The sequence below is a fragment of the Trachypithecus francoisi genome, unplaced genomic scaffold (genome assembly GCF_009764315.1).
Source record: "Trachypithecus francoisi isolate TF-2019V2 unplaced genomic scaffold, Tfra_2.0 Lachesis_group11, whole genome shotgun sequence".
Classification (NCBI taxonomy): domain Eukaryota; kingdom Metazoa; phylum Chordata; class Mammalia; order Primates; family Cercopithecidae; genus Trachypithecus; species Trachypithecus francoisi.
In genome coordinates, this window is record NW_022681456.1 from 15,701,590 (window position 1) to 15,716,562 (window position 14,973).

Below are 14,973 nucleotides of genomic sequence, written 5' to 3' on the forward strand. Positions count from 1 at the left end.
TGTTTTTATCACTAATATTTCTCTCCAACTACCTCCACCCTAGGTTGTAAGCTTGAGGGCCGGGATGCTCTCTGTCTTACCCATCCCTGTAATCCCAGTGCAAGGTCCACACTGACTGCCCTGACCTGGGGAGAGCTGTATATGAGTTAGCAAATGAATGGTTGGCATGAATGAAAGAAAAGGAAAGATGAGAGGAGGCAAAGGAGAGAAAGAGGGAGGGAGGAAAAAAAAGTAAAAAGTTGAGTATAAAGTTGATGGGGGGTAGAAAATACGTGCCATCTTATTTTAATGATTGTTAAGAAAAGTTTCTGAGACCACTGATAATATGTTTCCTTTTTATAGTAATGAGGCTGTCCTCTTGGCCGTGATTATGTTTGCATATCTAGCCTGAAATGGTTCAATTTTCTTGATGTGTAATCTAAAGGGACTCTAAAAATAATAGTCAACAGCACATGCTTTAGAGGAATTGTCCCATCAACAGCACATGCTTTAGAGGAATTGTCCTATGCTTTAGAGGAATTGTCCCCTCTAATGCACTTCCATTTAAATTATCCCATGTGATTTATTGGTTTCCATATTTAAGGCAGAAACCAGAATTGTTCCCACTTTACAGATGAGGAATCTGAGGCTACTAGGCAGCAGAGGTGGGTCACAAACCCTGGTTTTTCTAGCTCCAAATTCATGCCTTTGACCCCTACACAGCATTTGCAGCCATGGAGCATGTATGTAGGGACAAGGATGGGGGGCAGAAGTGCATCTGTGGGAACTTTTTTTCCCACTGAAGGGTCCATGGATAGAAGGACCTTAAGAACCTTAGCCCCAAACCCTGACATTTTCTGTCATATGATTGATGGATATATTGGTCTCCTGTCGGCCGCACTAGCTCATGTGCAAAACGAAGCCGAAATGAAGACTCTGTGATTTCCCAGAACCATTCTAACATGGGGATGACAGCCCTGCAGCTCTCTCCTTAGGATGAACCAGACCATCCTCCTCATCCCGCCCTAGTGATGTTGACTCACCACCAAGTTCTGGGGTCTCAGTGCTTCTGGATGCACCTCTCATGTGCCGTGTTCCCACAAACTGAATTCTGCTTTTGCAGCATTCCAAAAAGGAGCCAGTGACAGTCATCCACTCCCATGGGAGACAGGACCGGTCCACGTGTCCATACCTTTTACCTGGTCCTTCAACACAAAGTGCTTTAAGCAACACATCCACCAGACACTACAGATGCTCAATAGAAAAATGACTGCTTAAGTGATGATAATTAGTAACAGTGGTGGTAAAAGGATTCCTTTCCTGAGCACTTACCTAGTCTATGGTGCATTGTAATAACTTAGAAAACATTAACTATTGACGGGGCACAGTGGCTTATGCCTGTAATCCCAGCACTTTGGGAGGCCGAGGCAAGTGGATCACTTGAGGTTAGGAGTTCAAGACCAGCCTGGCCAACATGATGAAACCCCATCTTCTCTACTAAAAATACAAAAAAAAAAAAAAAAAAAAAGGCCGGGCGCGGTGGCTCAAGCCTGTAATCCCAGGATTTTGGGAGGCCGAGATGGGCGGATCACGAGGTCAGGAGATCGAGATCATCCTGGCTAACACGGTGAAACCCCGTCTCTACCAAAAAAATACAAAAAACTAGCCGGGCGAGGTGGCGGGCGCCTGTAGTCCCAGCTACTCGGGAGGCTGAGGCAGGAGAATGGCGTGAACTCAGGAGGCGGAGCTTGCAGTGAGCTGAGATCTGGCCACTGCACTCCAGCTTGGGCGACAGAGTGAGACTCCGTCTCAAAAAAAAAAAGAAAAGAAAAAAAAAGTCAGGTGTGATCTCAGCTACTCAGGAGGCTGAGGCAGGAGGATCATTTGAAACTGGGAGGCAGAGGTTGCAGTAAGCCAAGATCATGCCATTGCACTCAGCCTGGGCAACAGAGCAAGATTCCGTCTCAAAAATAAAATAAAAATAATAGAAATTTAAAAATTAAAATGCAAAAATTAGCCAGGCGTGGTGGTGAGTGCCTGTAGTCCCAACTACCCAGGAGGCTGAGGCAGGGGAATCATTTGAACCTGGGAGGCAGAGGTTGCAGTGAGCCGAGATCGCGCCACTGCACTCCAGCCTGGGTGACAGAGTGAGACTCCATCTCAAAAAAAAAAAAAAAAGAAAAAGGAGAAAACATTAACTATTATCTCCTTCTATCCTCAGACATCCTATCTATATAGGCACTATGATCACCCCTATTTAATAGATGCAGCAACTTTGACTCAGAGAGAGTAAGTAGCTTGCCCACAATCACAAAGCCAAGCAGAGAATCAGACAGTCTGACTTCAAAAACCTTACTCTTTTCTTAAAATTGATGCAAAAAGCATTGTTAAAAAATAATAATGTAGTCCAGGCACAGTGGTTCGTGCTTATAAACTCAGCACTTTGGGAGGTCGAGGTGGGAGGATTGCTTGAGGCCAGGAGTTTGAGACCACCCTGGGCAACATAGTGAGACACTGTTTCTACAAAAAGTTAAAAAGTCCGGCCGGGCATGGTGGCTCATGCCTGTAATCCCAGCACTTTGGGAGGCTGAGGCAGGTGGATCACGAGGTCAGGAGATCGAGACCATCCTGGCTAACATGGTGAAACCCCGTCTCTACTAAAAATACAAAAAATTAGCCAGGCGTAGTGGCAGGCGCCTGTAGTCCCAGCTACTCGGGAGGCTGAAGCAGGAGAATGGCATGAACCAGGGAGGCGGGGCTTACCATAGTTGATTTAATAGTCTGCTCTTGATGAGTACTTAAGATTCTCAATCTCTTGATATTCAGATATTCAGAACCCTGCAAAGAAGAGTTTTGTGTGTGTTTAAGGATATTCCTTTCAGGTTACCTGTAAGAGAAAGTCCTAAAATTTGAATTGTCAGGCTAAGGTTTATGTATTTTAACTTTGGAGGTAGATATTGTCAAACTGCCATTCAAAGAGGTTGTATTTAGCAGCAATGTAAGAGAGTGGGGTTTCCCAAAGCCTTGGCAACAGAGTGTGTGTCACATTTTAAACAATCATTAATGCTCATGCTTGTAACTCTAAGCTGAGCCTGTTACTACCTCTGAGATATTGACATCATCATCGGCAAACTGTAGCCATGAAACTCGGGGGATTCCATGGCTGGGGAGACTCAGGATGCTTGTGTCTTTGGGATCCCCAAGGCACAGAATGCCAGCTTACCCCCCGGATTTGTGAGGACTTGTGGGTTTCCAGCCATGACTTACTAGCGTAGGAGAAAGCACTTCAGCTTGATTCCTGGGTGGTGATCTCTCTGGGGAAAGACTGCAAATTAGCAGTTCAGGAGATGTAAAGAAGTTGGTGACTTTGCATTTTTAAAAAGAGCACAGTTGGGTTTACGCGTTCAGTCTTTTGTTTGTGTTAGGGGTGGCAGTATTTTGTTTTGTTTTTGGAGACTTGGAGGACTTGGAGTTTGTTTTTAAATGAGATTGCAGGGAGATAGGAAACAGGGCTGAAACTCCATCAGTGATTTTGTGGGTGTACAAACTGAAAACAGTCAAGACTTCACAAGCAGGCTGGGTTTTGTTTTCTTTCATATTATTCATGTAAAAGGTAATACACATGTGATTTCAAAAATTTACATGATACTCAAATAGAAAAAAAGGTATTCAATACAAAGTATATCTCCCTCCTACCGACTTCTAACATTCGTCTTAAGATGCAACCATTGAGATCCGTTTCCTCCAGAATAATCTTTGTTTTTACATATACAGAACCAACTTGCTTGCACCTTAATGGTGTACCTTGGATTTCATTTCTTATTCGCAGATAGAGATCTGCCTCATTGTTTTTAATGACACATTTATTGTACAGATGAGTTAGATTTTTTTTTTTTTTGAAACAGGGTCTCGTTCTGTCACCCAGGCTAGAGTGCAGTGGTGCTCTCTTGGCTCACTGCAGCCTCAACCTCCCAGGCTCAATTGATCCTCCCACCTCAGTCTCCAGAATAGCTGGGACTACAGGCATGTGTCACCATGCCTGACTTTTTATTTTGTTTTGTTTCGTTTTTTGGGTTTTTTTTTTTTTTTTTTTTTTTGAGACAGAGATCCCACTCTGTCGCTCAGGCTGGAGGACAGTGGCGCCATCTGGCCTCACTGCAACCTCGGCCTCAGGTTCAAGCCATTCTCCTGCCTCAGCCTCCTGATCAGCTGGAATCACAGGTGCCTGCCACCAAGCCGAGCTAACTTTTTTGTATTTTTAGTAGAGATGGGGTTTCACCATGTTGGCCAGGCTAGTCTTGAACTCCTGACCTCAAGTGATACACCTGCCTTGGCCTCCCAAAGTGTTGGGATTACAGGTGTGAGCCACTGCACCTGGACAAATTTTTGTATTTTTTTGCAGAAATGGGATATCACTATGTTGCCCAGGCTGATTTCAAGCTTCTGGCCTCAAGCAATCTGCGTGCCTCAGCCTCCTGAAGTGCTGGGATGACAGCCCTGGGTTAGATTTCAATTGACACTTGGAAACAAGATTTTGGATACTGGATTATTAGCTCAGGTGACATTCTACTGAGACCTCTTTCTTCGTATGATTCTGGGTGGGTTTTCTCCCTCCATGCTACCGCCACCATGCCTATTCCCAGAGGTCAGTTTCAAAAGGTGACATGATATTTGCAAACCCTCTTTGTCATTTTTCTGGTTTCTTTAGAAAGAAAAACTTTAAGAAATGTCTTCTGCCTGGCTGTTACCAGTAGGTTCTTCAGGAGATCCAGGGATGGTAGGCTACAGAAGGAACAACAGTCACACTCTAGACCCATGCTGCCCAATGGCAATATAATGCAAGCCACGTGTGTAATGCTTGGCTTTATAAGTCACATCAAAAAGAGTGAAAAGCAGCTGGGTACAGTGGCTCATGCCTGTAATCCCTATGCTTTGGGAGGTTGAGGCAGGAGAGTGGCTCAAGCCCAGGAGTTCAAGACCAGCCCGGACAGTATGGCAAAACCTCTTCTCTACAAAAATGTAAAAATTAGCTGGACATGGTGGCATGTGTCTGGAGTCCCAGCTACTCAGGAGGCTGAAGTGGGAGGATCACTTGAACCTGGGAGGTGGAGGCTGCAGTGAGCCGAGATCGTGCCACTGCCCTCCAGCCTGGGCGACAGAGTGAGACCCTGTCTCACAGAAAAAAAGAAGAGTGAAAAGCGATGGGGACAATTAACTTTCATAATAATTTTATTTACCACAATATATCCATAACAGCGTCACTTCAAATGTAATCAGTAAACATTGTGGAGATGTTTATGTTCTTTTTCTCATGCTAGTTTTTGCTTTTTGTTTTTTAAATTTTTTTATTTCAGTAAGTGTTTTGGGGAATAGGTGGTGTTTGATTACAAGACGAAGTTCTTTAGTGGTGACTTCTGAGATTTTGGTGCACCCATCACCTCTTATACTAGTCTTTGAAAGTCAATGTGCACTTTACGCTTACAGCACATTGCAACTGAACCAGCCACAGTCCTTGTGTTCAATGGCCATATGTGGCAAATGGCTGCCATACTGGACAGCACAGGTCTGGACGCTCTAGCTATGGCTGGTCCATGTTGAATGAGCCCTTTGCTTCTCCAGGCCTCTGTTTTCTCATTTCTGAATGAGGAAGCTAGACTAGACAGGCTTGGTGGCTCCTCTTCATCCTAACATTCTTCATCTTTCAATGCTGAAAGTGGAAAGCACGGGCAAACCAGGACAAGCAGGCTTCCCTGTAGGAGCTTTGTTTTCTCATCTATAAAATGGGGACAATTGAATATGACCCAGATCCACAGACGAGGATGTGCTTTGTGGAGGAAAAGGAGGGAGGCATAGTGTTGTGGGATTATTTTCAGGACTGTGATTGACCACAGAGAGTGCTCAGAACCCACTCGCTTAGACCCAGATCTACCTCCTTGATTTATGTGCCTGAACCTCATCTGCCTTAGCCATCCATAAGGTGCAGATAAAAATGGCGCTTACAAGGCCCAGCATGGAGGCTTATGCCTGTAGACACAGCAACTCAGGAGGCTGAGGCAGGAGGGTCACTTGAGCCCAGGAGTTCGAGAACATAGTGAGACCCTGTCTCTACAAATATAAAAACAACTAGCTGGGTATAGTGGCATGCACCTGTCCTAGCTACTCGGGAGACTAAGGCAGGAGGATCACTTGAGGCACAGAGTTTGAGACCAGCCTGGGCAACATATCAAGACCCTGTCTCTGTCTGTCTCTCTCTCTGTCTCTCTCTCTGTCTCTCTCTCTCTCTCTCTCTCTCTCTCTCTCTCTCTCTCTCTCTCTCTATATATATATATATATTATATATATATATATATATATATATATATCCTATGGTGTCTGTAACGATTAAATAAAACCCCTATGCAGAGGGCTCAGGCACCAATGCTTAGCACACAGTAAGCTCGCAACCACAGGAGGCTGCTGCTGTTCCCTTTCCTTCAGTTGCAGAAATGAGGTTCAGGGTGGAGAGGGGCTTGGCCAAGGTCGCACAGAGAGGAGGGAGTAGCAGACGCTGGCCTATTTGGGCTTCCTCCCTGTCACCGGCAGGCATCCCCGATAGTCAGCTACTAATTTCCTCATAGCAAGGTAAATGAAATAAATACACCCGAAGCCACTAAACTACTTGAATGAGGCTTGGGTCTAAGTATTGTTTCCATGGTATGTACCCTGGCAAGCATGCATATGTGATTTGTTTAAAATCCCTCTTCCCGAGGGTGGAGGCAGGGTTGTCAGGGGATTCTGTCCAGCAGCCGTCTCTCCGTAGACGGTGCCCTCCCACCCAGACTGGCGTGAGATGGCTCAGTGTGATTTCAAGGGAAGGGCCCCCTTCTACACGGAGCCCGAAGTACCTTTGGCTGGACAGTGACAGAGTAGAAAGTGCACTGAATTAAAAGCCAGGAAGTCCAAATCGCTATCTATTACATAACAATAATAGGAAGCCACTTTTCTGAGCTCTCACTACTCTATGACATTGCCAAGTTCCCTGCATTTACTGTTTAATTTAACCCTCCCCGTTACTCAGAGACGAGGTGCTTACAAATGACCGCATTTTACAGATAAGGGAACTGAGGTTCAGAGAAAATAAAGAACTCACCCAGAAACACCCGGATAGAGCCAGGAAGGACTTTAAAACTCTTCCCTGGAGCAGGAGGCAGCCAGCTCTCCCTACAGAGCCTCACAGAAACTGGACATTCAAAAACCCGGACAAGTGGGTGTCCTTATAGCAGCTGAATTTATTCATCTGTAAAGTTCGGGGACAGCTGAACCTGATGTTGGTCGGGACAAGGATGAAAAATATGATAGATGAGGATGTTTTGCAGGAGGAAAGGGAAGCAGAGAAAGTCATGTGGAATTGTTATTAAGATAATGATTGACGGCCAGGTGCAATGGCTCACGCCTGTAATCCCAGCACTTTAGGAGGCCGAGGCAGGCGGATCACTTGAGGTCAGCAGTTTGAGACCAGCCTGGCCAACATGGCAAAACCCTGTCTCTACTAAAAATACAAAATTAGCCAGGTGTGGTGGCAGGAGCCTGTAATCCCAGCTACTCAGGAGGCTGAGGCTAGAGAATCGCTTGAATCTGGGAGGCGGAGGTTGCAGTGAGCTGAGATCGCACCACTGCATTCCAGCCTGGGCGACAGAATGAGACTCTGTCAAAAAAAAAAAAGGAGAAGAAGAACATGATTGACAATGAAGAGCACTCAGAACCCAGAGCTCAGACCCAGGGCTTGCTGTCTGCCTCCCTCTCTGTGTCTCTGTCTCTCAGCAGACAAAAAATATATCTGCCTCTCCCCAGCCCAGCTTCTTTCCAACTCCTTCCAAAGATCAAGTTTCCTTTCTATGGCCAAGGTGTGAGAGAGAAACAGCACACCAATTTCCCAAGCACCAGCCCAGAGCCCTCCTTGGTTGTAGGACACAGCAGAGAAAGAAGAACGTGCTGAGAGTGGCCAGGGGCCGTTGGCAATTGCTTCATTTGTTTTCTTTTTTCCTTAAGCAAAGTACACCAAAGGCTAATTCCCGCCTCTGTCCTTTAGTAAGGTCTGGCCCAAGCCAGTCTGGAGGAAGTGAGCTTGGGGGCCTTGCCTCCCCAAGGGGTCACCTTTCAGTTGCTTCTGTTAATAAAGAATTAAGCCCTGATGCCAAACAGGATGCTCAGGAGAGCTCTGGAGGTCCTGGCTGTCTCTGCCACCAAGTGAACAGTGAGCATCCCGGGTTTGGTACCTGGAGGACGTGGGGCTCGGGGAGGGTTAAGGAAGCAAGGAGAGAGAAGGGCGCAGCGCAGTCCTGGATGGATTTCCCTGCAAACCAGAACCCCAGCAGCAAGATGCCAAAAGACACTCAGCCAGTCGACACCCGGGCCACACACAGCAGAGAAATGACACAGCACGCAGGCGACGCATGGCTACACAGAGAGAAACACACACACACAGCAACGCCAGATGGAGAATGTAGCCCGGGCTGGGCCTGGGGATTCATTATTTCCTCACCCACACAGAGGGGCTGGCGGAGTTACGTCATGCAGGCTGCAAAGGGGAGGCTGAACTTGCCAATTACCCCCCCACACCCCCCATTGAGGGGCTCCAGGAGGTGGCACCTCCTTCTGGGGGGGGTCTCTGCACCCACCTCCTGCTCTTAGAGGCAGCAGGAGCTTGTCAGCTGACTCAGACCTGGGGTGACTCTGGGAAGTCGCTCAAAGGGAAACAAGGAAGTGAGTGTCAGTTTGTTATGGCAGATGGGGGCTTCCTCCTGGTGCTGAAGCGTGGTGAGGATGCTGGCAGGAAGGGGCTTTGGGACAGAGATGGAAGTAGCACTTGAGTGGGGGGTAGGGAAAGAGATGGAAGGGTTCCCTGATGTCTCCTACCCATCTTGCTGGTATTGATGTTTGTAGTGTGACCAAACCTATCTTTTTGAACTTGGAACAAACTGATAATCACAGGTAGGGATTGAGGGCTACTTCCCACCCTACCCACACCCACAGATCACCTGCCCCACCCCAGACGTGCCACACTGTGCATGTGGGTACATGCTACAGGTGCTCGCCCCTCACCTAGGCCACAGCATCTCCAGCTGGGCCCCCTGTTGGCCTTTGGTACCCCAACCAGACCCCATTTCTTTGAGCCTGAGGGAGTCAGTGACTTGGAAGATGCCAGCATTTCAGGGAAAAAGTTAGGAGTTAAGAAAATAACTAGAATATAGATTTGATTTTTGGGGGGGTGAGGGAGACAGAGTCTCACTCTGTTGCCCAGGCTGGAGTGCAGTGGTGTAATCTCAGCTCACTGCAACCTCCACCTCCTGGTTTCAAGCGATTCTAGTGCCTCAGCCTCCCGAGTAGCTGGGATTACAGGCACCCACCACCATGCCTGGCTAATTTATGTATTTTTAGTAGAGGTGCGGGTTTCACCATGTTGGCCAGGCTGGTCTCGAACTCCTGACCTCAGATAATCCACCTGCCTTGGCCTCCCAAAGTGCTGGGATTACAGGTGTGAGGCACTGTGCCCGGCCTGATTTTTTTTTTCTTTAATAAATAGAGACAGGGTCTCGCTATGTTGCCCAGGCTGGTCTCGAACTCCTGGGCTCATGCGATCCTCCCACCTTAGCCTCCCAAAATGCTGGGATTACAGGTGTGAGTCTCCATACCCATCCTAGAGTATAAATTTAGAAGAGTTGGAGTATAAGTTTAAAAGCTCAGGCTCAAGGTCAAACCCTCCCCCTGCCATTATTCTCTGTGCGACCTTGGACAAGTTACTGAACCTTCCCAAGCTTCCCTTTCCTCTTCTTTTGAGGAGTTATCATTAGGATCAAAGGAGAAATAAAAAATACATGTGTTAAGAGCGAACGTGCTCAAAAAGTGTCTGCCGTGTTTAGTCTTTGGGGTTTTTCTTTCTTCAGTCAACTAATATTCATTGAGTACCTGCAATGTTCCTATGTTTCCCTTAGGAGTATAAAATCTACTCTTCCTAAGGTTTCTCCATCAGGGTTGCAGCTGTGTGTGTAGCAAAAGTGTCTTCCACAATTTTGTGTGGACCCATCTTCTTGGTATTCATGTTTGTAGTGTGACTAAGCCTATCATTTTGAACATGGAACAAGCTAATAATTATAAAAATGGTTATGAAGGCCAACTGACGTTCGTCATCGTTGGGTCCATGAAAGGCAGTGTCATTCCTGTTCCACTGGGCTTTGGGAGCAGCTGGAAAAGAGAGCGCAAAAATCCATGCCAGCTGAGCCCCTGAGCTATGGATGGAAAATGTATACAAGACACAGAGAGCAACTAGAATGCTTGACAAGTTGGACTGATGACTTCTCGTGGTGGGAAAGAGATAAGAGAAGTTTTCTGATTCTTGTCACTTGATTTCTGGGGCTGAATGTCCGTAGTTTACCCAGGGAGACCCTTTCGTCCCAGAGAGCGTTGATCATGGAAGTGAAACTAGGTATTTTGCAGCTAACTAGGAAAGGTGGCTCTTCCAGGAAGAAGGATTTTGTTTCTAGGTTGGCTTGAAATTCTGGAGTGTCTTGTGGCTAGACTTTGTCAGTTGGCTGCGTTCTCTATCTCAGTTTTCAAGGTGGTATTGGGCACTCTACTTCAATCTCTTTTTGTAAAATTCTTTTTATCCCCTTCCTGTTCTTCCTCTTCAGCTCATGATGCCTCAGATCTGATCCGCATCTAACAGGCTGGCAGTGAAGATACCCAGAGAATAGTTCACATCTATCATGCGTCACTTCTAGACACAGCCACCAGACGCGTCTCCTCCCCTCTCTGCCTGACCTGTGGCTTAGGGACACATCCCACCGCCTCTCTTGACGTCTGCCTGGTCAGCCATCACTTCCTTAGAGAATAAGGAGAGAGGCGGACGCAGGAAATCATGCCACCGACGGGCCACCAGCCATGAGTGGGTGACGCTGAGTTGACGTCAAAGACAGAGAGGGCTGAAGCCTTGTCAGCACCTGTCACCCCGGCTCCTGCTCTCGGCATAGCCTGAAGCCTGGCTCCTCCTGGTGAAATCATCTTGGCCTGATAGCATCGTGAGGTCTTCAGACAGGACCCCTTGGAAGCTGGTTACCATGGAGGATCACATGTTCGGTGTTCAGCAAATCCAGCCCAATGTCATTTCTGTTCGTCTTTTCAAGCGCAAAGTTGGGGGCCTGGGATTCCTGGTGAAGGAGCGGGTCAGTAAGCCACCCGTGATCATCTCCGACCTGATTCGTGGGGGCGCCGCGGAGCAGAGTGGCCTCATCCAGGCCGGAGACATCATTCTTGCGGTCAACGGCCGCCCCTTGGTGGACCTGAGCTATGACAGCGCCCTGGAGGTACTCAGAGGCATTGCCTCCGAGACCCACGTGGTCCTCATTCTGAGGGGCCCTGAAGGCTTCACCACGCACCTGGAGACCACCTTTACAGGTGATGGGACCCCCAAAACCATCCGGGTGACACAGCCCCTGGGTCCCCCAACCAAAGCTGTGGATCTGTCCCACCAGCCATCGGCCGGCAAAGAACAACCGCTGGCAGTGGATGGGGCTTCGGGTCCTGGGAATGGGCCTCAGCATGCCCAAGACGATGGGCAGGAGGCTGGCTCGCTCCCCCATGCCAACGGCCTGGCCCCCAGGCCCCCAGGCCAGGACCCTGCAAAGAAAGCAGCCAGAGTCGGCCTCCAAGGCAGAGGGGAGAACAATGAACTGCTCAAGGAGATAGAGCCTGTGCTGAACCTTCTCACCAGTGGGAGCAGAGGGGTCAAGGGAGGGGCACCTGCCAAGGCAGAGATGAAAGATATGGGAATCCAGGTAGACAGGTAAGCTCCACAGGGGTGTGTGTGTGTGTGTGTGTGTGCATGTGCGCATGCTTGTGTGTGTACATTTGCGTCCATTGAGACTCAGCCTCACAGCCCAGAAGCCAACCTGGGCTGTCTCAGACACCTGTATATGCATTCCCACTTGACGGTCCCCTTGATCTTCACTTAAAATTGCATTCGCAAGAGGCCAGAGGGCATAGCTTCTAGGATGCTTCTCTTGTCACAAAACCCAGAGCGAATTAATCATCATGGTAGTGGACAGTGTGTCTTCTCATCTTTATCCCCTATAATCCTCCAGGAACCCAGGAACTTGCATTTTTACAATCTGTGCTTCACAAGTGAGAAGACAGAGGCTCAGAGTGGAGGCTGCCCTTCCTGAGGTTGCCTAGCAAGTGGGAGGCATGTGTGCATGGCACCCTGGGGTGTGTGGCTCTGCAAAACTCCTTGGAAGACAGGAGGGAATTGCTGAGCCTGGGGCAACCATTAGCCTAAATCAGCTTTCTCCTCATTGCAGGCAGTCCAGGATGTGTAAAATTCTAAAGGAGGAGAAGGGAATCAAAGTCTAGAATTGGCCCCAGTTCCCAAAAACCGCAGTCTTGCTGGGATTATGTGAGAGCTGGGATGAGAACTTAAAGAACTGGGTACTAGCCCTCTATGTTTACCAGATGAATGTTTTCAATTCTCTGCAGGAGGAGAGCTGGCAGCAGAGTGGGTGATGCTAGCTCCTTCTCTGGGGAGAAATCAGTGGCTGGGCCAGGCGGTCAGAGAATAATGGGTCAGGAGATTAAGCACAGAGAGAAGTTTCTCTGTCCCCCTTCCATTTGCATCTTAGGTCTGGCACTGATGCTACAGTCCCCAGTGCTGCCAGGGTGGGTCTAGGCATACTCAGAGGGAGGCTCAGTCTGGGGCCACCAAAAAATCCAGGCCAAGATTTCCCAACCCTTTCCCCAAGAACGCCAAAGTGTCCTCAGAGCACTTAGAGATCTTCAGGAACATTCCGCCTCCCCCCACCCCGACAACCTGGGGGCCTGGATTAAGGTAGCTCCCCAGGCCCCTGCATTCACTCATTTAACAAATGTTCATTGAGGACCTACTGTGTGTCAGGCACTGTCCTATGCTCTAGGGTGGAGCAATGAATGAAATCAACAAATCCCCTGTCCTTGGGGAGCTTACAGTCTAGTGGGGAGGACTGATGATAAATAAGATAAATATATAAAATATGTAATGAGGTCATGTGCTACAGATGCATAATGATGTCTCAGTCATCAAAGGGCCGCTTATGTATCAGGGATCCTATTAGATTATAAAACTGTATTGTTACTGTACCTTTTCCATGTTTAGATATGTTTAGATCCACAAATTCTTACAATTGTGTTACAGTTGCCTTCAGCATTCCCTATAGTCACATGCTGTACAGGTTCATAGTCTGGAGGCAATAGGCTACACGGTATAGCCTCGGTGTGGTGTGGAGTAGGCTGTCCCATCCAGGTTTGTGTGAGTGCACTCTGCGATGTTCCCACAATGGCTGAACTGCCTAATGATGCATTTCATAGAATGTGTCCCTGTGGTTAAGCGATATGTGACCGTCTGTTAGGGATATATGTAAAGGAGATAAAGAAAGCGGGGAAGGGATTAGCTGGGCATGATGGCACATGCCTGTAGTCGCAGCTACTCAGGCGGCTGACGCAGGAGAATCACTTGGACCTGGGAGGCGGAGGTTGCAGTGAGCTGAGATTGCACTGCTACCCTTCAGCCTGGGCAACAGAGCGAGAGGAGAGAGAGACTCCGTCTCAAAAAAAAAAAAAAAAAAAAAAAGGGAGGAAAGGATGGGATCAGAAATATTGAGAACTTTTAACTAGGGAAGCTAGAGCAGGTCTCACTAGGAAGGCATCATTTAAATACAGCCGGGCAAGGTGGCTCACGCCTATCACCCCAGCACTTTGGAAGGCTGAGGTAAGCAGATCACCTGAGGTCAGGGATTTGAGACCAACCTGCCAACATGGTGAAACCCCATCTCTACTAAAAATACAAAATTGGCCAGGCGTGGTGGCGGGTGCCTGTAATCCCAGGTACTTGGGAGGCTGAGCCAGGAGAATTGCTTGAACCTGGGAGATGGAGGTTGCAGTGAGCCGAGATCATACCACTGCACTCCAGCCTGGACCACAGAGCGAGACTCCGTCTCATAATTAATTAATTAAATGCCTGGAGGAAGGGAGAGAGAGAGTCTGGGAGCTTTCCAAGGGGTGGGAGAGGGGATGGGCACTCCAGGTAGAGAGAAGAGCCTGTGCAGAGTCCTCAGGTGGGAGTGTGCTTAACGTGTTTGAGGTGCTGCATGGGATGCAGCCTTCCTCCCACACTGCCCTTTGGTGGCCCCTCAGTCTGTAGCAGCCCACCTCAGTCTGCCAGTGCATCAGAGTTTTCCTAACTTCTCACACCTGGACAAAAATGGGGCCCATTCCATCAAGACCCCAGAGCCCCCCAAGGAGTAAGACAGGGGCTCTATCACAAGTCCCTGGGCAGAGGGAAAACCAGGGTCACAGGCCTCCCTTTAAGCCTCTTCCCTCCAACCTACTTCTTTTTTCCTCTGTATACTCCCTGGGGACAGCCTGGAGTCCTCCCTGCACCTTTGGTCCTCATCCCCAGGAGGAGGAAGACCAAGAGTCTCGGTCCAGATACACACAGCATGGTGTGACATCTCAGTGAGGTAGATGCGTGCATGGGGAACTCTGTGGCATTGGATGTCCATTTCCAGAGTGGATAGCTAGGGATCAGTCTTCGGGATTCAGCGGACTAGGGGAGATGTGAAGGCTGAGTCCCTCACAACTAGCACAGGAGGCCTCCCAGGCTGGAACGCAGGCCTCAGGGAGCTGCCACTGCCCCAGGTCCCTCCAGCAGCACATCCAGTGGAGGTGGCATCTTGAGGTCCTGCTGTGTCTCCCAGCAGTCCAGCTCATGCCATGGAGTTAAATTATAAGGCAGCTGTAGGATCCAGAACAGAAGGCATTGGCCTTGTTTGCCAGGAGGCTTTGGGAAGTGTCCCTACCAAAAGGCTGCCCCCAAGCACCACCTCTGCCTCCCAATCCTCTACCACCCTTGCTGTCCTTCAGTGCTCCCTTTCCCTTAGTGCTCCCTCTCCTGAGAAGAGCAGCACCAGTGTGGAATGGGAGCTCTGTCTT

At 48.5% G+C, this 14,973-nt stretch overlaps 1 protein-coding gene across 2 annotated transcripts in view; it reads left to right on the forward strand.

Annotated features, from left to right (window-relative positions):
• The window catches only part of NOS1 (nitric oxide synthase 1), a 190,594-nt gene that overhangs the window by 63,964 nt on the left and 111,657 nt on the right, over positions 1-14,973 (forward strand). For both annotated transcript variants that reach the window (XM_033220447.1, XM_033220448.1), the window contains one exon: positions 10,647-11,797. In XM_033220447.1, coding sequence (XP_033076338.1) covers positions 11,073-11,797 — 725 coding nt within the window. In that variant the 5' untranslated portion in view covers positions 10,647-11,072. Of the gene's footprint in view, positions 1-10,646; positions 11,798-14,973 lie in introns of those variants that run through there.